The following is a 25,832-nucleotide window of genomic DNA, read 5'->3' as shown; positions in this document are numbered from 1 at the left end:
TTCCGACAATTATCAAATAAACGCCATGTCTCACCTCTTACATCGCCTTTTACAGAGAAAACGTTCTGTTTTCCAGAATTCCAGTTACAGCAACGGGTCAATGATGCTGCCTCAACTGCCAAGCAACGCTGGAAGTCCGGACTTTCGGACATCCTTCAGCCAACCCAGAGGAAATCAGACTTTTGATCATCTTCCTACCATTTAGTAACAGAATGTGTGATAAACCTGAAATTCTATGCGTTCTGTTTTGAGTTCGTTAAGTCCTAGATCCTCCTTTAAGACTGGGAACGAATTGACTCTTAATTATGCGCTTTGGGAACACGATGGGGGACCAGAAGATATGTCTCAGTGCCTACGACATTTAGAAATGTATAGTAAATTGTACTGGAATGTTCTAATTAAACATATTTTAATTGTTTTCTCTATAAATATACATCTTCGTTCAGTGTACACTCGAAGTTCGACGAACAAGAAAGAAGAAGAAGAAAGTTGTTCCACAAGTTACAATGAGAATAGCATGAACATCAAACTCAGTTTACTTTTGAAAAATTGTGGTAATTTCAAAATGAATCCTTTCGTTAACAATACAATGTCATTAATTGACATAAATAATGGATTGGTGCGTAAGTTCATAGCATTTTTCTGTACTTTCATTCATCTGCTATCCATGTTTCCATAGCAACCAAGTATTTATTTACGCTAAGAACTTATGCATCAATCCAATACTAAAGTAATAAATTCACAAAGCAAACTTGGAGAGTTGAAACAAAACAATGCTCAGAATCGGGTTTGTTTTGTTTGCTTCACCACATCCAATCGGCATAACTTATTAATGTTGTTATATTAAAGCTGGGTTTACATTAACCATGTGAAATAATCAACTTACTTGAATTCATTCGACATGAGCACGAAATGAGCGTCTAAACCCAATAATTCATCCCAGCTGTTCATTTTGAGCTGAATCATATGCGAGATAAAACACGTTTAACTTCTTGCGTTCAACTGTTGTGTTTCAAGTTGGCTATAAGAAGATAGTCAAAGGAACAATCTGTTCAAGTTGTTAGTGTTTATAAAAAGTGTGAATGTTTATGGAACTCACGGTGTAAATAAAACAAAATGTCCGAAAAGCCCGCACCACAGGACTAATAACAGTATGTGAGAAACATCGTTTCAAATTATATTATGTCCGAGAAACGATTTTTTACAGGAATTACTAAAAAACTGAATTACTTGTAAACCGGACAAGTTTAAAAAAAATGATATTACAGTGCTTAAGATGTATCTACAGAAACTTTAAAAAATGAAATCATTTCTTATTTATGTTTCACGACATTAAAGGGAATGTTTTGAATATAATACGTTTTGATCCATACATGATAGATAATTTCATTATCAGAAACTATAATAAGACAAATCCATTCAATAATGCATCATTATTATCAGCAATAAACACAAATATTACCTATTAATATCAGGTGACAGTTAACACTTTTATAATTTTCTTATATAGAATGTTCAAAAATATTTTCAGCTGTCAAAATCTTAGGTTCGTGGAAATCTCAACTTTCTTCAAATTCTACTTAACTCTCTTTCTTTCCTAGCCACTCACAAGCCACCACACCAGTGTTGCATGCGTCAAGTGGGTGTAGAAATGAGAGAAAAATGTTAAGACTAGAATAAAAACAATCCGAATTAGGCTACTACATAATTATTTATGTCTGAATTACGAAAAGCAGAGAAAGCTAAGAAGTCGAGTGCATCAATTGATCTGTACGCACCAACTTTTGCATGTTTTAAAGATGCTGGCAGTTCTCTACGAAACAATGTTTCCCTCCACCCAGTTTTTTCCAGAAGTCACAATCAACAGGAAATGTAAACAGCCAAGGCAATATGGATATTAGTGATGCATCTTGACCCAACTGAAGTAGCAGAAAATGAAGGAAGAACATTAATCTAGTCTAGCCATCAACATAGTAAACTGGAAGGACTGAGAATATAATCGATACAATATCCACTTCACACATTCCTCCAAATCGCTTCAAGAAATGACCGAGATACAACAATAAAAAAATTTGAAACACTCCTAATGAAGCAATGAAAGACGACGTCGACATTTTTGGAAAGCATGTAGCAAGTCAGTTGCGAAATATGTACTGAGGGCAATTTATTTCCAACCGAAATTAATACCGGTACTCTCATTTCTGGAGCAAAAATCCAGAATGTTAAAGAAAGGAAAAATTAAAAATAACTGTCATTTACATCTCTCAACTTCAAACTTATCACAAAGACGATTCTACCTCTTCATTTTGGACAAATACTCCCTTTCATTAGGCGATTCAGCACGTGAGGAATTATCTGCAGAATTACATGCAACAGGAGACATTATTTCTCAGATATTTGATTATTTTTTGGTACAGATGCATTATAGGGGCCAATCTCCTTATTGGTTGAATGGTATGAATGTTACTATCGATATGTATTGTTGTTACAATCGATATAAAATATGTTGCCAACTTCTAAATTAACAGTCAGCTTTATATTGTTGACTTGTAGCCTACTTCAAAATGAAAATAATGATAGTAACAGTAAAATATATTTTCCCTGGACCAAAAATATAATACAAACTGACTAAAATCACATCTAGTAATAAACTATTTAAATCATTTTTTTAATTTGGTAGCATTTAATGCTTATCGAATATCGAATACTAAAAACGATAATCGAGCCATTATTTCCGCTGACCTTTTTTTGCGTATAATGTGTGATGGGTGGCCCCTATAATGCATCTGTTCCTATTTTTTTTTTAGTTATATACATGTGAAACGTTCGAAATCTTAGATCATAACATCTACAATCTCGATTAAACATGTAAACATCTTCATATCAAATGAATTCTAGTGAGTTGATTCAGCTCATATTTATTTCTCAGTCTTACAAAGCGAATTCAGTTTGCAAATGAGAAAATGGTCAAAAACAGCAACCAGTTTGTCCATCTTATTCTTCCACATCTCCAAGTATTATGAATTATTCAACAGTTCATCTGTTATGGATATAACTACAATAATCAGTAAGTTAAAGAAAGAATAGGTACTAAACAATTTATCTCCTCTGCTGATTAAGATTTGTTTTTCCTTCTCCCATATAGGCTAGTTTAAAAAGAGATTTTCGGAGAGCAGAATTCTATTACTTAATTTTGTGGCTAGTCTGGAAACCCAGGTCATTTTATATATTTTATTGACTATCCTCTTTCTCTTTTGTTTTCCGTTGCTACGGATATTCATCCATTCTTTCAATAAAGCTATTTTAGTATTGAGTTAAATCACAGTCTAGTATATACAGTCACGAAGCTTGAGTTGTTGAGAGTACTAGGAACAATAGACTGTGCTGGTACTATTTCGCATTGTCTGTGATGAGGCGATAGTAGCGATCCTAGTGGTTAGCAACTATCTATGGACGCATATTCCCTACGTATTGACTTTCGTGACTGTATATACTAGACTGTGCTTAAATTTATTAAAAACTCATTGCGTACGCACTTCAAGTGGAACAATTTTAAACGCATAATGATGTAAAATTTAATCGTTCAGATATTAATATTCGTATTATGTATCCTACAGATTAAGCTTGAAACAAAACGTTTACCTACAATATGGCTACAAAATATCTGAGAGATCAGAAAGCTGGTATTAAAAGTACTAAAGTAGACTAAATCAGCTATCATTTGTCACAAATATTATTTGAAATGAAAATGAAATTATATGAACATTAGAAACTGACGACCCAATACATTACTCCCTGGCTTAGTTGCCTCATGAGTGGTGTGTATTATTAGCGTCACTTATGAGATTCTAACCAGTGTTCAGACATTTGAGTAAACAACAGTAAACACAAATATTGGTACATTAGTTGTATCCATCACAGACAAACTGTTTTATCTCGAAATGCCAACACAGGAACAAAGAGAAGTAATATTCCAGGTTTGGAAATGATAACGTATGTAAATATAATGTCTAATATGTTATGTATATATCTGTTGTGTAATTGTGTATGTAAATACTGTCCTTCATATTGTCAACCAAATCAGCGGCTCCCAACTTACACATTTCTTTCAAACACGTCCTTTCTGTAAAGAACAGATTCAATTCTTGCAACATTATAAAAACATTTGTCCTTCTTTAAACTCAGAAATGATAATCCTGTCTCAGTTGAATACTTTTCTTTGACCCTTACACGCCTATACACGATAATATTTTAAGAAATATGACGTATATGATGATGGTATAATAATCTGAATTTCAGGTGTGATTCTTTTCCCATTGTTTAGTTCCTAAGATCGTGTCTTCATGTCAACTGTAAGATAATATGTTCTCCCCCCCCTCGCTATTATTTATACTCGCTTTAACATCTCTGGTCATATCGCGAGTTAATCTTTGGTTGAAATCCGAAGGCCTGTGTACTATTGTACTTTGTGAACTAGATGGCGACTGTATATATGTTACTGATTTGTTATGAATATGATTTCGGTGATGAATGAGGCCGGTGATTTTCAGGGATGTTGTGGCCCGAATTTCCTGGCATTTGCCTTACGGTTGAGGAAAAACCCTGAGGTGGTCTATATAATGTTATACGCTAGAAATTCTGTGCTAAATTTCGTTACATCAACCATCTTAAATACAGAAGGATTTCTTTTCGTAAATAAAATTCGTCAGCGTTGGATATGGAATAACTCTTTTCGGGTTCTCAGCGAGGTGAGTTGGATTGTTGCTTCCAAAGCTTTCAATGGCTAGCTCTGCCGTCTTAATCCGAGAAGAGTTATTCGACAGATAAGTTTCATTGACAAATGGATGATAGGAGATAAAACGGGGACTAATAAATATAACATAAAATTACAGATGGGAATAGAAGGAATAAAATGTCATTATTGGTAAGTACAACTCTACAAAGTTTACATGTAACTTATAGAAAAGTACTTCAGAAGCATTAATTATTTTATAAATAAATAGTTAACAGTAATAAGAATGACATTTCATCATTTCCGATCGATATATACACATCCAATGAAATTCTCCTTAAACACTGTTTTCTATGGTTTGTTACAAATGCTTATTTTAATACTAAAGATCATAATATATGATATTCAAAAGTCAGAAATTTTTTTTTAATCGCGATACTTTGTTAAAATAATATTTTTGTATAAAAACAGGAGCAACACTTCACAAAAGTATAGGATTTATTTATGAAAATTATTCATGCAACATACAGATATAACTGTGAATTTATTCTTCAATAATAATAAAGAAGAAAATCCTGCGAAATTTCCTATTCTTTCTTAATAACACAATAACTCTGGTAAGACGAATTTGCATTTGAAGAGAATTTATTATTACGAGGTATAATATTTCACGGAGGAAAAAATAAATAAACAATCCATACAAGAATAGATTTGATGCTTAGCAACCGGAACGAAATAATTGGAAGACATCATGACAAGCTTAATAAATTCTTCTATGAATTAAAACTATGTTTTATGCAATTCTAGCATTAAAACACGCTTATTATGACGCTATAAATCGCGCACAATTGGCCTAATTCTGGCACTGATGCCAGAAGAGGTTACCTAGCAACTAGTATTCCATGACGTCATCACCGCCTTCACAACACAATTTTATACAACGTACCTGTAAGAAAAGCTTCAAAACAACAACAAAATAAAATTGTCTTAGGAACGGTTACTTAGCAACCATGCAACATATTACATCATATCCAGTACTCATGTCTCTACTGCATCATAACATTACATTTTGTAAATTTATGTTATTTTTTTTTTACATATTTTAGTGCTAGAATAGCATGAAACGGTGTATGTAACACGTGTATAATCTTCATTATAAACACTCGTGAAAATTAGCGCACTCGTGCCATAATTACCAAGATTATACACTATATAGTTACATAAATTACTATTATGTTTACTTAAATCTTACTTGAAATAAAGTTTCAGAGATTTCATGTGTTCTGGCTTTTGAATAAAATATTTTCATTCCATATCGAGATTATAACGATCTCAGTGAATTGTGTAAACAAATTATAATTGATATTTTCATTACATTACCACTATATTATTATTATTATTATTATTATTATTATTATTATTATTATTATTATTATTTTTACAATCATCTCAAAATAACTGTTCCATATATTTATAATAAATGTTGCAAATTATTGAAATATCTGTCATAATTTGTTGGGAACCTCTGATACAAATAATCAAAATAAACGTAACAACTATAACAATAAGCGATTGATTGTATGTCTCATAATTTATTGCTTAAGTACCTCTCCATTCGTTTTAGGATTTCTGTTAAATACAGTAGCGTGCAAATTAATCCGAACACGACATATTTTTACATTTTCTGTCATTGTTGGCCTCACAGCTGCTCATACCGCTTTAATTGACATCTGTAGTACGTGTAATTCCATTGTTGAAGGTCTGTCATTATTTTTTTTATAATATATAACATTTTGCTTGCCGTTTTGTACTTATAAGCATTTCAATTGTGTTGAAGACTTAATACTGCAATCCTGTGTACATTCTGTCGTCTTCACAAATGGATACAACTCCACGAAAACGGTCTAAAATTATAACATTAGCAGAGCATTCTTCTATGACACAGAGGAAAATTGCTGCAGAATGTCACATCGGTTTGGCTACTGTTAATTCGATCATAAAACGATACAGGGAGACTGGATACATCACACCCCAGAAAAAAGGAAACTGTGGCCGGAAAAGGAAGACTTCACCTGCAGATGATCGTTTAATTGTCAGGCAAAGTAAATTAAATCCTAGACTAACTGCTGTCGACTTAACCCGCGAGTTAATGGCTACCACTGGGGCGAATATTCACGTCACAACAGTGCGGCGTAGGCTTTTGGAAGCTGGACGAAGGGCTCGTAAGCCTATTAAGAAGCAACTGCGAATCCCTGTTATGTGCAAAAAACCCTTAATGTGGGCAAAATTACATCAACACTGGACAGTGAATGACTGGAAGAATGTACTTTTTTCCGATGAGTCTCATTTCGAGGTCCACGGCCACCGTGTTTCTTACGTACGGAAAGGATCCGAAAAAGTAACAGCAGCTCATCTCCAACAAGCACCCATATACCCCCCTAAAGTAATGTTTTGGGGTTGTTTTACACATGAAGGGCCTGGAGCATTAATACCTATCAAGGGAATGATGAATTCTGACAAATATATTGACTTATTGGAAACCATAATCGTACCCCAGCTGCAAAAATCATTTCCGGGTGGCAGAGGTGTGTTCCAACAAGACCTGGTACCATGCCATAGGTCCCGAAAAACTACAGAATTCTTCAACAAGAAGAATATTCAGGTACTCCCCTGGCCTGGCAACTCACCCGAAATCAACCCCATTGAGAACTTGTGGTCAATTTGCAAAAGAAGAATGCAAAAAATGGATTGTTCTACAAAGGAGAAGATGATTTCTGCCCTCATTGGTGTATGGTTTTGCGATGAAGAAATGAAGAATATTTGTGGGAAATTAGTGGAATCCATGCCAAATCGTCTCAGAGCTGTTATTAGGAACAAGGGAGGCCACATAGATTACTGAGGTATGTCTTAGATGTTTTTTTTATCCCGTTTGAGAACTTTTGTGTAAGTAATTACGTTGTTCGGATTAATTTGCACGCTACTGTAAGAGCTAATGTATATCAGAATATACTTTTCAAATGACTGCTAATAATGAACAAAGACCCAGAATTGTAAGGACAACGAGCCTGCAGAGCTTCAATTCTTCGACTGCATAGGTTTCTTCTATCATTCTCATTGCTCTACAGTATTCATAACGTCATCCTATACAGTAGCCTATTAATAAACAAACCCTGAAATTTTAAGGAAATGCTAATAAATAAAACAAACATGCAAGAATACTGGGATATGAAGAATTCCTGAAAAAGGGTTGCCAGTTGCGAGACCTGGCATATGAGCTGTGCGATAGGGGAAAGAATAAGCTATCAGAGAGTTTCTTTCAGAATGGTTAATATTATACGAATCTAACAACCGAAAGTTTATCTCAGACTAAAATCTATCTTCCCCCTCCATAGCCACGATACGTAAGGTCACAGGACAGGCAAATCCTCGACCTCAATCTCGCCAAATATTACCTCGCTATCACCAATCCCATCGACATTAAATAACCGAATAGTTGATACAGCGTCGTTAAATAACCTACTAAAAAATGTGTAAAAATCTGGTAATGTTATGCTCTTGTAATGGTATCTCGGGCTTGCCAAGAAATGACAGATGTCACCGTTCATACACGATAACATGACCGTAGCTCTAAAGGCTGGTTCACAATAAACCGGGAACGGAAACGACAGCGAGAACGAGAACGGAAATATTATTAAAATAAATGTATTTAAATGCGAGCATTCGCAATTAACTACTGTGAATGGTCACATTTAAATACATTTATTTTAACATTATATCCGTTCTCGTTCTCGTTGTCGTGTCCGTCCCCGGTTTATTGTGAACCAGCCTTAAAGCGGGAGTGTTCGAAAACGGTACTGACTTTCGTATATGGGACTATATTTTCTACTTTTCATTACGATTTTTTCTATATTTTCTACTTTCCACTACGATTTTTTCTGTATTTTCTACTTTCCATTACAATTTTTTTCTATATTTTCTACTTTCCATTACGTTTTTTTCTATATTTTCTACTTTCCATTGCGATTTTTTCTATATTTTCTGCTTTCCACTATGATTTTTTCTATATTTTCTACTTTCCATTATGATTTTTTTTCTATATTTTCTACTTTCCATTACGATTTTTTTCTATATTTTCCACTTTCCATTACGATTTTTTCTATATCTTCTACTTTCCATTACGATTTTTTTCTATATTTTCTACTTCCCATTACGATTTTTTCTATATTTTCTACTTTCCACTACGATTTTTCCTATATTTTCTACTTTCCATTACAATTTTTTCTAAGTCCTGCATGAGCAGATAAAACAAGGCGACCTCCTTAACCCTTACTGATAAGACAATTATTACAGTGGCTATTCCTCCATGAAGGATATGAGGATGATCGTACAGTTTAATTTCGTGCCTCTGAGGATAGAAAACATTTTAATTACAGATTTTGATTTTCAGTGCGTCCCGACGTAATAATTTCCTTTAAGCTTCCACTTTCTGTCGTGAGTTGTTGCCACTGCACAGCACAGAAATAATTTCCGAGGAACCATCCAAATATCTTACAGCAAACGGTTTTTTCTAGCTGTGAAGTTATGGGAGAGGGGAGAGTGCAGAGGAAGGGGTATGGCTTGAGTTTAACCGTGTTTGAGGATATGACCGCACATCCTAATACTACGACCCTGCTTTCTGGGTGATGGAGACCCTCTCAGAGACTGCAATAGGAAGTATACAAGTACCCTTGTAGCCTTCTTAAATTCAGTTCATTGGTCATTTTAAAAGAATAGAATAAATTAAATAATAAATAATTTAAAATGATATAATATAAAAAATAAAACGAATAAAATACAAAATTACATACAAATAAATAAAATATCCTATAATAAACGCAAGAATTAACAGGACTTTCAAATGACAGGACAGCCGAAAGAATATATCTGAAGTTGTATTTGATCATTTAGAAGAATTTAACTGTAGCAAGAAATCAATTGTGCAAACTTACGACGGATCATCGGTAAATATCGGGCAGTACAATGGCTTAGGAGCCATCTTTGTAACTAAAAAGGGGAGGAGAATCGAACTTCACTACAAATAAATTGCCAGTTCCAGAATGGTAAGTCAAAGACTAACATAGCCCTACTTGTATTGATTTTGCCTGCTCTATTATTATTATTATTATTATTATTATTATTATTATTATTATTATTATTATTATTAGTTTCTGTCTTGGTCATCAGTCGTCAATCTCATACCCTACATAGAAAAAATATCACGAGTCGCCACTGGGGTAGTAAAATGATTTGTTATGCATGAGTGGACCACTGAAGCGAGATCTCATAATGATAAGAATCGGCATCTAGAGATTCATATAAACCAACAGCATATTTGAGTACCTATGTCACCCTTAGGTATAGATTATTTATTTATTTATTTATTTATTTATTTATTTATTTATTTACTTATTTATTTACTCTTTATTTATTTTTTATTCATTTATTTATTTCATAGTGAGGCCTACTCTGCAGACCCACGACCTCTATATCTTCGGACATATTTTCGTCTGATCCAAAGAGTTTGTAATACTTATATTACAAACTCTTTGGTCTGATCACAGTAAGAAGGGATACTGTGATCTGACATTCCATAAAGGTGCGTACACACTTAGCGAACGAACAACGAACGAATGATGAAGCAAAACTTCGTTGTTCGTTCGCTGTTTGAAGCGACGTACAAATCATCAGCAAATTGTCAGAAAACATTCACATTCGTTGATTATCCGCTATAAAGGCAGACGAAAATATAATTATAGCAAGTGCAGGCCTGTTTCATAAACACAGTAATAATATTAATTAATAGTATTGCAGTCATGAAAACAATTTTATTAACCGACTAAATTCTGTTTCATAAACGTTTTGCACGAGTCATAAAATACGTACAGTAGCCAGATGATTTGAGGTTAAGGCTGACAAACATAACCAAGTTGGTCTGCACTCTACAGCTATTTATATTATTCTCTCTGTTAACAGTTGTTGAATGAAATAAGTTTTGAAGTACTATCTTTAATAGCAACAACAGAGTAAATCGTAATATGTGTGAAGGTTTGGGAGACAATTTATTTCAGATAAAATTGTAAATCACTGCAACTCGAAGTTATTGTTTCTGTTATTTGATTCAGTTGATTTACGAGTAAAAGAAACAATATGATAAATCTAAAATATTGTGAACAGATATTTATCATTCCTAATTGTTCACGTCTCTGCTGTTGTAAAGTTTGCAATTCCAAAAACAGTGTATCAGTGACAGAAGCGTGTGTGTGCGCGCGCGTGTGTAAAACTTGGACCTCGTTATCTAAAGAAGTACCATATGAAAATGTTAAGCAGTGAAAACTTTTGATGACAATATTGTACCAGCCTTAAGGACAGTGTTAACGACAGGGTTAGTGGACCCTGCAAAGCGTCTTATGTAAGATATTTCAAGTTCCGTTATAATTCGGAATACTGCGCAAGTACTTATATAAAAATACTTAAAAATTATTGGTGCAAGCGTAAATAAATACACATAAAAATTACTCTTTTACCAAAAATAAATAAGTAATGCAATAACGACATAAGTACTTACGCGGTGAAGTCGTTCCTAGAAAATATAGTGTTTGAGTTTGAAGGTGTGGATGTTGTAGAAGATTAATGTTATGACGAAATTAATAAAAATACTGAAATTGTCTTAATGGGTTTTTATTGCTGATTATGTTGTAAGTAGTATTTTCAAGAAGTTACCTGACTATACAAAGTGCAAATACATATGTTCTAATTAGAGATTGTGATGTGGAATTGTGGATACGGTACCTATAAATCTCGTAAGTTAATTTTAGTTTATGCCCTCAATAGGGCTGGTTTAAAGTAGTCCACATATTTTGTAATAGATCTACTTGATATATGTCTGCAAACGATTTTGGCTCACCAAGATCTTCACAATGTTAATTAGTGAAGAGTATATAGATTCAGGTTTCACAAGTATACACTGAAAAAACATTTCAATAGGTACAGAAAATATTAATATTACTGTATTTTGTGATGTAGATGTCCCATAGGCATATATTTCTGAACAATTATTATAATTTAAAAAATGACGAGAAAGGAGGGAAAAACGTTAAGTTCAATCATTCAAATAACATAAAATAATGTAAAATATACAGTAATTACTTTCTAACAGTTCTATACTGTAATTGAATTTAATTTAGGTTTCATCCTTTCAAATTGTTCCTCTTTTACAATTAGATAAGATAGTTTTCAATTTCAGCCTGGTCCACCTACATTGGCGCCTATGACAGTTTGTAAGTATGGAGAGGAACTTTGTTAGTCATTTATTTTGTCTCTTATGCTTCTTAAAATGGGGAAAAGACGTGAAAATAACTTCAAGGAACAGAGTTTTTTGCGAAAAGTTCTCGAATTGAAAGGTCAACTATTTCATTATATACGTAACTTTCTTGCATATGGTTGTAGGATATTCGTTGTCTAAAGACGTATTCCTACGGAAATGATGATGACGACCGGTACTACCGAAATCCAAAGCCAGAGCACTTTTTTATTTAGAAATATACCACTGAGTGAATCCACAAAAATGAGAATGGACTTTTATGCAATCTTCAATACTGCACGAGAACGAAACCACGTGCGTTTGCAAGCATACCAATATTGTAAATTAATATGTTGCATTTTATATTCATAGCAATTCATACTAAAAGTGCCTAGTTTCCTATAACATCGTACCTAAACCGTGTATGTCGATTACTGAAAGATTGTAAACAAACTCTATAATATATTGACTGTTAACAAATATTTTAATATAATGTTTTACCTTCCCCTGACTGCAGAGAAGAAATTTTACGTGTCAATATGGCTGTAGTTCTTAGTTTTGTTTACATTGATTGGTCTGTGGTCTGAAATGAAATCCTTGTGACTAAATTTACTTCATGTTATTTATGGTAAATTAACAAACAGAAATCATGTCTAATAAAGCCGGTGGCTTTTTCCACCGAAATGCCGTTACGATAGTTATGGTACCAGCTATAATATTCATACATTGGGGATGGAGCAAGCTTCAAGATGTAGAAACTTTGGTAAAAAAGGAAGAGAAAAAGGATTTGCCAATTGTTACTGTAAGTCTGAGATTCCCAAAGTCTGTAATAAATTGTTAAAAGTTTTATGGCTTGAATATATGTGTAATGTCCATCTTGTTAATGTGTTAAACTAAAGATATTACATTTCGTAATAAGGTTATAGACTTGATTTATAGGTATGAAAAATATACATATCAGGAAGTTCTTCACATTAGTGGACGACTTTCACAGAGCGTTGATTGTCACTTTATTATCGTTTTTGAGCCTCATGGATCGATATGATGGGAACAGCATTTAAGAATGGTATTAAACTGAACTAACCTAACCTCAAATCACAAACAGTAGGCTATAGATTCGATAAACTCGACTGCTAACATGCAGTTTTCTACAAACTATTAAGAGTACAAATTTCCCAAATTCTTTTTTTCATTGACAGTATATAAGTAGGCCTACAGTCCAATAGAGAATGTAGGCCTTTTCAGACCTTTGAAGATTTTTAGAGTACCGATAGGGCTACCGGTATACCGGATGATTTTATGGCTTTGTTGTAGACTTTTGGGGATGACAGAGGAGATTATTATCAACAAATTTCATATAAGAACCCAACACTCTGGAAACATTTCGTTTAGTAATAATTACAGAAAGTGATGCTTGTTGTCAGAATGCTTCCTCTAACCACAGTTTTTTAGTGTAAGATATCATGGTAAATCATTGTCTTGGTAGGCTTTAATGTTGCCATGGTGATGTTTGTAAACAGTACAAAGTTTATATGAATGCAGAACTGTGTTTATAAAGTAAACTCGAACTCAGGGCCCGTCTCGCTGCAATCTCAGACAGTTTAAACAATTTTTACGAGTACTGGTAGGTATTTGAATTATGATATACTTTAAGTAGTATGTTCGGTATACATACATTTATTGAAAGTTTAGGGCCTGTAATGAAATTGCTTAATGTATGCTTTGATGGGTTATTATTATGCAATGTTATTGACCGATTAGTACACACATCACGTTTCATAATCACCAAACAAAACATTTCCGGACACGAAACTATTCATAATGATCCATTTCTCACACCCCCCCCCCCCTCTTATTGACGCCTGAATGGCTTTACAAAGACAACATCCAATTATCATATAGACTACAGGGTGTTTCGAGTGATGGTCAAAAATTTAGGGATGAAAAGTAAAAATGAAAAGAAGCAAAAAAGTTCCAGTAAACATAGGTCTGCAAATTAACCGTTTATGAGATAATACCATTTTTTGCTGGTTGGGGTCGTCAGTGAATCAAGCATCTGGATACCGTAAAGTGGCAACATTCATGTTTTGTATGTATGCTGCACTCTCCCCATTCCATTTCCTTCTAAGTGTGAGACTATATCTGAAAGACGATATGGTGAATGGTGGATAGGTAGAGGAGGACCTGTACCTAGATCACTGGATTTCAATCCTTTGGATTTTTGTGTTTGCAAAAAGCCTAGTTTAGACTACACAACAGACAACACCACATCTGAAGAATTGCAGCGTCAGATTGTAGATGCTTTCCAGCAAATTAAGTATACCCATGATTGTTCCAGTGTATTCTGGGTCTTTGCGGAGAAGACTAGACAGATGCATTCAAGTGCATGGTCAGCATTTTGAACATCTGCTGTAAAATTCTTCAGCTATCATGTTCAGCTGTACCAGTACTACCTTGTTATCTACAAACTTTACTGTTGTTCAAACAAAAAAAAAAGTTTCTTTTGTGTATGTTTAATCACGTTTCTGTGATGTTGAAGTCAAAATTATGAATTTTACTGTCTCGTGATTGATAAATTAAATAACATTGAATTGGTACTTAGTATTCAGTGGGCCCCAACCAGCACAAAATGACATTATCTTGTAAACAATTAATTTGCGGAGCCATGTTTGCTGGAACTTTTTTGTTTCTCTTCGTTTTTACTTTTCATCTCTGAATTTTTTACTATCACCCTGTATATGGATGTACAATAGTTCTATCCCTATCACATTAATATATTTATTGTGTTTATATTGCAGGGTTTTCAGGTCTTGCAAGAGAAACTGCGTTCACTGGGGGCAAAAAAAGAGTCTCCGGAGGAGTAGTGCTTACGGACTTTGGTTTGATAGTGTAAGAAGTATAAAAGTTATTATTAACAACAATTGACAATTAAGGAAGGACAAGGAGGCCTAATTGTCCATTTTATTCAGTATGCGAGTTGTTGAAGATCGTGCTGATGTAACATTTCAACAAGTATGAGTGTGTGTGGAACAAGTTGAATGGTTCCTACTACTTGTAACTAGATGTGGTAAGTGGTAACTCTCAAAACCACATTCAGCATGTGCATTCTTCTGGCAACACAGCACCAAACTAATTAGCATGGCAGTGTTCTGTTAAGTGCAGTCCTTCCAAATCCAATATCAATCGGTCATTGTTAAAAGGCACTAAATTATTTCTTTCAGTAAATTATTGCGATAAAGAAAACTGTTCTACTACCTTAATAATTTAAAGTTATGTTTCTGTTGTCTTTACAGATCACTCACCAAGGTAATACTAAGCTAGAAAGTATAATTGGTTTGTTTCATCCTCTGTTAAATCCAGAAAAAAACTTAAGAAATCCATCAAAATGTCCATTTCGTCAAGAATTGACTTTGTGTCTTTTAACATTGACCGATTCACATAGGAAATATTTTCGCCAAATCGCCTTGTTACCCAAAAATAAAAATTACATCTCTGAAAAGTACCTAAGCTTATATTACTTCATGAACCAACATACATAAAATGGATGTATGATCAAAATTAGCTTCAATGCTGTTTTCTAGTTTAGTAAAGTAGTCAAACTATGTGTCACTGTGTAGATATGTTGATATTGATATTTATTTATCAGCCAACTTTACAAATTCATAATTATGATGGACCTATGTGTAGATATGTTACAAAGTGTTCTGATGCACAGATAATAAAATATTTTATAAAAATATATATCCAATATTGAAGATTGTAGAAAGAAAACTTCCACTGTTATAAATGTGATTTGTTGTTCATTCAATTGTAAGTTTTTGTAATGTACATAAATTATGAAATGCATTAATAAATAATTATAATGGTGCTTATTAACACCCAGAATTCTTTATGCCACTTCTCCTACACAGTTGAAGTATTACTATGGTTCTGTTACTTTTGATCTCATATTAATTAATATGAAATTTTTGAACAAGTGGAAATATATTAATGTGTTCAGAATTTCTGGTACATTTACTAGTATTAGTCATGCAGTAAACTCCCTCGCCTACTCATAAAACATTCAGTACCAGAAATATATTTAAAAAATATAATTAATTAAATTTGAAGCGTCCACTGCAAGAATGATGGATGTCATTTGGAATACATTTTACAGGAGAAGCAATTGAAAGTTTGAAATGCTTAGCGCTCAAAGCTTAACTGTGATTTTCCGATCATTACTGGACAATGACTATCAGTGTTAATGCCATATAACTCTCTATGTACATTCTATATTCTTAAGCTATGCATTGACAATCTTGGTTCATTTTCGACAGGAAAGTGACATCCATCATTCTTGCAGTGGACTCATTTATTTTAAAATAATGTGAACACAAAGTAGGCATTAACTGTTTGTTTGTTTAGTCAACTGTCTGAACCTCACAAGCGATACCAACAAGGCACCACTAAGATTTATCAATTATATAAAAACATTACAAAAAGTGAACAAAATTGCATTACTCATAACACAAGATTACAGTCCATCCATAACACTCCCACTGGGCATATGTTACTGGTAAATGAATTTTTATAAAAGTTTCTTATTCTCCTTCAAGAAATTGGAGTAAAAAAAAAAAACCTAAGTTCTTATTCGAAATTAACTTTGGTAAATAACAACGCCTTCAATTTTGTTTTATCCAATACCCATATTTTGTTCACTCTGCAAAAACTCTTTCTACAGAAGCATTGCTTCCAGTCAGGGGTAAACTAAATTCTACAATTTTAGCAATGTTTCTAAATGACACTAAATTGTTGATAGGAGAAATGCTAAACATTTCTACCCATTTCATATGAACTTCTTTCTCCTCTCTATTCCAGTGAGTGACTTTGTCTGCACTAGCAAATGCTTCACATAAACGAATTGACTGAACATCGTTTTGTCAACAATGTTGGCATCGCTAGAAATGTTTGTAATATCTATACGCATTTCAACATAATTCCATTTTGGGCATTGTTCGGCAAGATTCTGTTTAGTATTTTCTATCAAAATGGGACTAATAGGCGTCCCAACAGTTCTTGTCTAAAAAATGGGACTGTCACATTCAAAACAGGACGTCTGGCCAAATTAAATATATTCATTAAGTTCAATAATAATTATGGAAGAGCTATTCATCAGACTTCCAAGTCCTATCCTATCGAGTGTCTTGTCTGATTCGGGTATTAGCAAAAAATTCAGACACCCTCATTGACAACTTGTCTCACAGGTTATATTAAACTGTAGAAACTTCTATAGTCCCATCGCTCTTATTTCCGGCAACCAATCGCGTCACAGGTCGGCTACATTTAAACGTGTACGTCTTGTGATTCGCTGATGATGACGTTATGCATTTCCTAAGGCTCGATAAATACTTAATATAATCGCCCGCCATTTTGGCTCTTTCAATGGCGTTCGCTGAAAGCACACGAGGACGTTATTTGCCACTCAATTATTTGCTGAATTACAGTGCGTTTGATTTATTATCATAGAAGCTACGACATGATAATGTTTAACGATATTGGTAAATAAATTCCTCGTCTTGTAGCTCGGCAACGAAAGAACAAAAATGGCGAACGATACTACCTACCTAGACTTTATAGAGCCTTCACTTCCTAAGACGTAAGTAAAGAGGAGGAGTCACGCCGGGAATAACAGCGTCGCGACTATAGTAATGGTATGTTCGGATCAATGATTGACATATAGTTAGTCCACTCTTTCATGTTGCTCTTAATTAAATATATTTCGACAAATAAAGAATCCTGAGAGTAAATTTTCCTTCAGGATTATTTTTTGAGTAACAAATACAAGAATAGTTACTAATGATATTGTTTGAAATTTTTTTTCTCACTATTTGTGAACTTTTAATATTTACGAAGTTTTATTACTATTACTATTGCAGGATTGATGAAATTGGCGATGACATCTCAGAAGGTTTCAATAGCTCTGCAACCATTAGATAGTTCTGAGTTCATCTCTACACTTCGTTCATTCAAAGGCCTGTTGCTGTCTTGTGTCGGGCCAGAAGGTGGAATTAAAATACTCATTTCAGGAGGTGGCTACACAACCTATACTTCATCATCAACTAGATTACTCAATAACATCACGATCTCAAACCCGATATGTCTCTTTATAAGCCAGATAATGAAGTCGCAAATGAATGCATACCACGATCACGGTCTATACACAGGCATCTTAATTACTTCTTTGTTGGAAAGCATTTTATCACATCAAATAGGATTGCCTGTTTCTGCGATCAGTAATGTATTTGAAAATTTAAAAGACATTCTCACTAATTTGTTTGAAATGAACTGTATTAAACTGCAAGTAGATTTCAGCACAGTTCAGCAACTTTTACCATTGGTTCAGTCAATCATTTCATCGAAACCGGCATGTGGGTTAACAAAAACTGCCATACAAAATTTACAACTGAACATTGTGAAAGGATTTCTTCAAACTTTTGACAAAACGATGGGAGATGTACTTGTGGAATGCACTGAATCATCTGAAATAGAAAGCCGTGTTGTTCCAGGTGTACTCTACCACATTAACTACGACGACATATCTAAGATCTTGAATGAGAAGAGTAACAAAGAAGGTACAATGTCTTTGATGCTATTTAACATAATGTTAACAGGTGAAGACGATAAGAAAACTTCAGAAAACAGAAGTATTCGCTTGGAAGGTAATAAAAGAAATGAGACTTTTATGGTCGAGGCACTGAGTCTGTTCCAGCAAATCGAAAAACTGAATGTTGATATTGTGGCCTGTCAAAAAGTGGTACACCCTAGTTTGTGTCTCTATCTACAAAGGAGAGGAATATTGTTATTAGATCGTATGGGTACTGTATTAACACAAGCTGTGGAGAAACTGACTGGAGCTACACCTATCTCAAGTATCAGGCACTGTCCACAAGATACTGATGGTTTGCGGAAGATGTGTGGTGCAGTTGATTCAATTAAACTAGAAAGATGTGGACAAAGAAATTACGTCCTCTTTGAGAAAGCAGGCAGTAAAGTAGCAACATTGATTGTTCCGGCCCCCAATGAAGAGGCAGCTACAGAGCTAAAGGTAAAGAAATAGTCTCATTTTCTATTTTCGATAGATGTATGATTTCGAACTAGGGGATGCCAGTAGAAACCTCTTTGTGGGAAGTCCTGACCTTTATGTATTACAAACAAATTTCTATGATTATTATTTATTCCATGTTGAATCTTTCGTACACTACTTTTAACACTCAAATATAAATAATTGATTAAATGGCCGACTTACTAGTGTTAATTGTGTAAGCATGTGCGGCTTACAGCTGTTTCGGTGTTTCTTCACACCATCCTCAGAGCCTACTAGATCTCGGCGTCATCTCGAACTTCGCTGCCTGTTGTGTGGGTGCGTTCGATTGTTGAAAAGTGTTGAAATGTGGTGTCAAATAGTGTGTGTGTTCTGAAATTGATCTGTGTGTTGAGAATTTGATCAGGGTGTGTTTTGGTGAGTCTGTATATTTCATATTGTTCTAGTGTGTTGAGTTTTTGGGTTGTATGTGTAGGATTTCCAACCACAAACAAATAAATGCAACCACACAGGCATATACAAACTCACATGCAATAGTTGCGACAGTTTCTACATAGGACAAACAGGCAGATTATTCCAAACTCGATATAAACCACCAAAAAAATACTGGTGGTAGAGCATAAATAATTATGTAACTTATAAGACCTCAAAAAAGTTGATAAAAAAATTGTAATTTGTTGCAGAGAAATCAGATAAAAAAATCTTTTACAAATGACAACCTAACATTGATCTCTCTATACAACAAAATAATAATTAGGCAATAACAGATTGCTAAAATTACATTTTAGGAAAGTAAGATCTAACTCTAAAAACTGACAAAAGTACTTCACAAGAAGTTCGGTTCATTTTCAGGAGGAGACATAACTGCAATGTGGTAAAATATATTGTGAATTTAATGCTGCAGGTCGTGATCAAGCAGTCATTGAGCGCTTTGCGTTCTTTAATGATGCATCCAGCTCTGACACCGGGTGCAGGATGTTTGGAAATGTCACTTGCTGTCAGACTACAGCACCAGGTAGTGTCATATCTTATGTCGTAATAAAAATAAACAGTATGCATTAATAATGCACAAAACTTTCGTATTATCTTCATCTGTACAAATACTTGCAACTTCACAGTAACTTATTCCATGAACACAAAGTATAACAATAGACAGTTAAGCTGTATAGTAAATCCTACTTTAGCGTTGCTATAAACACAGTTTGAGACAGGCAGCAAATAAAACACAAATGTTGCTTTTAATTAGTAAATTAATACAGTGTTTTTACTAAGTAATATTTAACTTACTTACTTACAAATGGCTTTTAAGGAACCCGAAGGTTCATTGCCGCCCTCACATAAGCCCGCCATTGGTCCCTATCCTGAGCAAGATTAATCCAGTCTCTACCATCATATCTCACCTCCCTCAAATCCATTTTAATATTATCCTCCCATCTACGTCTCGGCCTCCCCAAAGGTCTTTTTCCCTCCGGTCTCCCAACTAACACTCTATATGCATTTCTGGATTCGCCCATACGTGCTACATGCCCTGCCCATCTCAAACGTATGGATTTAATGTTCCTAATTATGTCAGGTGAAGAATACAATGCGTGCAGTTCTGCGTTGTGTAACTTTCTCCATTCTCCTGTAACTTCATCCCGCTTAGCCCCAAATATTTTCCTAAGCACCTTATTCTCAAACACCCTTAACCTATGTTCCTCTCTCAGAGTGAGAGTCCAAGTTTCACAACCATATAGAACAATCAGTAATATAACTGTTTTATAAATTCTAACTTTCAGATTTTTTGACAGCAGACTAGATGATAAAAACTTCTCAACCGAATAATAACACGCATTTCCCATATTTATTCTGCGTTTAATTTCCTCCCGAGTGGCATTTATATTTGTTACTGTTGCTCCAAGATATTTGAATTTTTCCACCCCTTCGAAGGATAAATCTCCAATTTTTATATTTCCATTTCGTACAATATTCTGGTCACGAGACATAACCATATACTTTGTCTTTTCGGGATTTACTTCCAAACCGATCGCTTTACTTGCTTCTGGTAAAATTCCCGTGTTTTCCCTAATCGTTTGTGGATTTTCTCCTAACATATTCACGTCATCCGCATAGACAAGAAGCTGATGTAACCCGTTCAATTCCAAACCCTGCCTGTTATCCTGAACTTTCCTAATGGCATATTCTAAAGCGAAGTTAAAAAGTAAAGGTGATAGTGCATCTCCCTGCTTTAGCCCGCAGACTTAAAAGAAAAATGTTGAAGTCAAATTGAAAAGTAACTTAATTAATTGAAGCGTTGGCTGGAACAACATTGTAAGTTACAAAATTTTCATTCGGCATGTTTCTGTGTAATAATGTTGTATGTCATGTTACCTTGCTATACTCTTTGGCTTGCAACTGTCCATCAATGCAGTACATGAAATTTGTCCACTCAAAAGTTTGCTACCCTATAAGAACAACGTTGTACGTGTACCCATTTTTGCAGCTCCTGAAAATTTTACCAAATGTAACTTACAACGTTGTTCGAGCCGACGCTTCAATTAATTATGGTTTATTTAACGATGCTCGCAACTGCAGAGATTATATCAGTGTTGCCGATGTGCCAGAATTTTATCCTGCAGGAGTTCTTTTACATGTCAGTAAATCCACTGATATGAGCCTGTCACATTTAAGCATAGGCCTACTTAAATGCCATCGTCCTGGGCCGGGATCGAACCCAAAAGTAACTTAACCAGTTGATCATTTTTTCTTTTGCTAAGAAAATTTTAAATTATGGTTTATTTAATGACATTCGCAACTGCAGAAGTTATATCAGCATCACTGGTGTGCCGGAATTTTGTCCCGCAGGAGTTCTTTTACATGCCAGTAAATCTACTGACATGAGCCTGTCGCATTTAAGCACACTTAAATGTCATCGACCTGGGCCAGGATCGAACCCACAACCTCGAGCACAAAAGGCCAGCGCTATACCGACTACGCTACCGAGGCCTACTTTTGCCAAGAATGATTAAGTGGTTATCAATAGCATTAACTTAGATTTTATCATAAAAATGAGCAAATTAAACTGTTTTGCTTTTAGTGTCTGCAGTGTATAAGGATTCCCTTTTTTAAATCACCTCTGTCCTAATTATTATTTAAAGTTATGAATAAATGTCTTAATGATCTTAAGTATCTACTCCAAGAGAACTCTTCCAAAAATATTTTGTCCTGAGGATGTAACGGGAATCGTATACTGGCCTCTCAGGTGAACGGAGTTGAGCTGATTGAATTACAGTTGAATCTCAATACATATTTCATCATTTTCTATTACCATTCATAATGAGATTCAATATCGCATTATTGGCAGATCGTTCAAGTTATTGCGTGCTGTGATTTCAATATTTCAATCCCCTTGCAGTCATAAAACACATGTGATAATGACATAACATTGAAATAATAATAATAATAATAATAATAATAATGTTAAACACATATTGTGTGTAATTTTCAATTTATTATAAGCTCATAATTTTCCTAAGGTTTTGAAAGAAATTTTTATAGGCTTATTTATACATACTAGGTTCAAAAAGTTCCCGGAATTTGCTAGCATCATAGAAACAACGTACCTTAAACACTATTCTACAGCATTCCCTTCAAAATAGTTGCCTTCCGCAACAACACACTTTTGCCAACGCGTGTAGAGTTCCTGGAAGCAGGCCTGGAAGCCATTTTGTGAAACCCGTCTTAGTGCTCTCGTCGCGTTTGCGATAACCTCTTCAGCATTGAATCTCCGTCCTTTCAGATGACTTTTCAGACGGGGAAACAGAAAGTAATCAGGTGGTGAGAGATCAGGAGAGTATGGTGAGTGATCCAAAGCAGTTATGTTGTGCCTGGCAAGAAAATTCTTTACAATAATTGCGCGATGAGCAGGTGCATTGTCATGCATAAGGAACCAGTTGTTTTCTACCCACTTTTCTGGACGTTTCCTTCTCACTGCGTCCCAGAGGCGACGGAGGGTTTCTACGTACAATTCTTTCGTTACAATACGACCTTCTGGAATGAACTCATGGTGCATGAGACCCTGAGAGTCGAAGAAAACTTCCAAAATAACTTTGCTTTAAGTGTGCTTAAATGCGACAGGCTCATGTCAGTAGATTTACTGGCATATGAAAGAACTCCTGCGTGACAAAATTCCGGCACATCCGGCGATGCTGATATAACCTCTGCAGTTGCGAGCGTCGTTAAATAAAACATAACATTTAAAATAACTTTGCCTTTGGAAGTGTCCCTAGGAAATTTTTGCTTCCGAGGAGATGTTTTCGATTTCCACTCAGATGACTATCGTTTAGGGACTGGGTCGTACAAGTAGCACCAGTTTCATTTTGTTTAAGAAATCACCATCTTCATCAGCCATACTGATCATGTCCCCAGCAAAACACAGAACTTGATGTTTGTACTTTGCTCTGTGGACATAATTACAAAATGCGACGAACAAACAAAACACTATGATAAACAAATGCCTACAACTCAAAACCAATAATTGCCATTATCAACAAACTTTAAGGAAATGACATCATGAATGTTACCAACAAAACAAATGTATAATATCCCTTGTTATATATTAATACGAAAAATGGTAGTAAAATTCCGGGAACTTTTTGAACCTAGTAGTACAATGTCAAGTGTGTAAATTAGTTCTTGGTCTTTCTCACATCATGGTATTATTTCAGGCAATGGGTGACAGTGACAAATACGACTGCACAGTGAGTCAGCTTTCTTCATGCATATCCTGGCTACAAAAGGCCCTTCTTGCAGCTGCAGGCTTGACTGCTGGTTTCTCACTTTTGACAGTGGACTCAGTATTTGGACATCTGTGGAAGGTGGATAAAGAGAGGTGTTGTTGTGGTCTGGTTTTTGCAAATATGGTGTGTGAAAAAAGTGGAAGATGGACAGAAGTGTCTAATAATCAAGGAGCGCTATTCCTTCAGAATACTACATTTTTATCATCTTTGTCTTCAGATCCTCTCACTCTGATAGAGAATGTTGTTGTTGATTTACATAGAAGCAAACAGAATGCTGTAATGGTATCTGTAGAGAGTTGTTTGAACCTACTGGGGATAGGTATGATTGTATATAAATCTGATAATGAATAAATGCCTTATGGAAGAAAATTCTGTCAAGTGCCTTGTCTAATTCTAGATGTTAGCTTAAATGCCATGATTTCCTAAAGTACGGTTTCCAGAAACATCAGAAGAAAATATAGCTCACTAAGTATTGATTTTAAAAATTGGGCTTTGGTGTATATTATCCATTGTGCTTATCCATGTTATCTTTGAACAGATTAAAACAATACATTTAAATCAACTATTTATTTATTTATTAAAACAGTAAAATCTTAAAGAAATTAATATCTAATTATATATACCATAATAATAAAGAGGATATGAACGTGAAAAGAAGCAATATTAGATTATAAAATTCCTCTTTAGAAAATATGCCCACAACATAATAGAATCTCAGGGTGATAAAAACGCATCTAACGCTATATATAACTAAAATGCTCTCTCAATTAATATCACTCAATAAAAGAATTGTATTCCAATGGATACCATCCCATTGTGGAATCCTGGGAAACAAGAATGCGGATGCTTTAGCAAAGAAGGGCAGCACTGCTACTTACAGACCTGTTACTAAATCTACGTATTACCCTGTGAAAAGATTTATTAAATCTACATACTTAGACTTCAACAAACAAAATTTGATAACACAATCCCAAGGGAAAAAATGGAACTCTCTGCATCATAATCCACAGTTAATTCCCGATTTACCGCGAAAATCGTCTGTAGCTGCATTTAGATTGGCAACAGGCCATGATTGTTTGGCCAAACACCTGCATAGAATTGGAATATATCAGTCCCCTAACTGCCCATTGTGCAACTCAAACCAAGAAATGGATTCGGAACACCTCAAAATCTGTGCTTCAGTGGCTGGTCATGATAATATCTTTGAAAAATATTGGAGTGCAAGAGGTCAAATGACTTTATTGTCAAACGCTTGGCATTAGAAAACAACAACATATATACCATAATAGTAATAAAGAGGATATGAAAGTGAAAAGAAGCAATATTAGATTATAAAATTCCTCTTTAGGAAATATGCCCATGACATAATAGAATCTCAGGTTGATAAAAACGCATCTAACGCATGCTTAAATGGTATTACATTTATATAAACAGAAATAGTTACACACAGAATAATAAATTTTATAGGAGAAAGTTCGTCCAAAAGGCTGGACTCGGGAAGAGTACCCAAAACGCTCATTGCATTTCCACGTTGAATTTCAATACTTAAACGTTAAACGTTGACGCAAATAAGTAGTGCAACGACGATCACCAGTAATGGAGATCAAAATTTTGCCGATTTGAGATACCAAAATTTTAACGTGATGACTCCAAGGACCGAAGGTCTCCACAGCAAAGGGGACAAAGATATAATTGTCTAAAAGATGAGCATATTTATTGACCTTCTTCACGGCTAATTCAGCAGCAGATGCTGTGCGTCTGGAGATATTTGGCAAGTGAGATGGAGCTAGATACTATTATTGAAAAATAATGTGCTTAAAGAATAAATTGAACAAAATGAATTAAAAATGCATTCTTCACAAAATAGGTTTACCTGAGAATACACTGTTATAAATCAGAGTC

At 34.6% G+C, this 25,832-nt stretch overlaps 2 protein-coding genes across 3 annotated transcripts in view; both read left to right on the top strand.

The window, feature by feature from the left end:
• LOC138693296 (cyclin-dependent kinase-like 1) overlaps window positions 1–6,291 on the top strand; it is a 112,359-nt gene extending 106,068 nt beyond the window's left edge. For both annotated transcript variants that reach the window (XM_069817161.1, XM_069817160.1), the window contains one exon: window positions 77–6,291. In XM_069817161.1, coding sequence (XP_069673262.1) covers window positions 77–205 — 129 coding nt within the window. In that variant the 3' untranslated portion in view covers window positions 206–6,291. The remainder of the gene's footprint in view (window positions 1–76) is intronic.
• Window positions 6,292–14,930: 8,639 nt separating this feature from the next.
• Window positions 14,931–24,299, top strand: LOC138693040 (molecular chaperone MKKS-like). The gene is made up of 4 exons (XM_069816580.1): window positions 14,931–15,138; window positions 17,987–19,155; window positions 20,057–20,167; window positions 23,859–24,299. Exons 2-4 carry the CDS (start codon window positions 17,992–17,994, stop codon window positions 24,279–24,281), a joined length of 1,698 nt encoding a protein of 565 aa, XP_069672681.1. The 5' UTR covers window positions 14,931–15,138; window positions 17,987–17,991; the 3' UTR covers window positions 24,282–24,299.
• Window positions 24,300–25,832: the final 1,533 nt, after the last annotated feature.

The sequence above is a fragment of the Periplaneta americana genome, chromosome 17, assembly GCF_040183065.1.
Source record: "Periplaneta americana isolate PAMFEO1 chromosome 17, P.americana_PAMFEO1_priV1, whole genome shotgun sequence".
Classification (NCBI taxonomy): Eukaryota; Metazoa; Arthropoda; class Insecta; order Blattodea; family Blattidae; genus Periplaneta; species Periplaneta americana.
Note: the sequence above shows the minus strand (reverse complement) of the source record. Positions and strands in the feature narration are given on the sequence as shown.

Bases quoted from the DNA above. Each gene is read 5' to 3' on its own strand.
- LOC138693040 (XM_069816580.1), top strand. From the start codon at position 17,992: ATGAAATTGGCGATGACATCTCAGAAGGTTTCAATAGCTCTGCAACCA. The intron at 19,156-20,056 runs GTAAAGAAATAG...TTAATGCTGCAG, and splicing joins AGGCAGCTACAGAGCTAAAG to GTCGTGATCAAGCAGTCATT. The intron at 20,168-23,858 runs GTAGTGTCATAT...GTATTATTTCAG, and splicing joins CTGTCAGACTACAGCACCAG to GCAATGGGTGACAGTGACAA.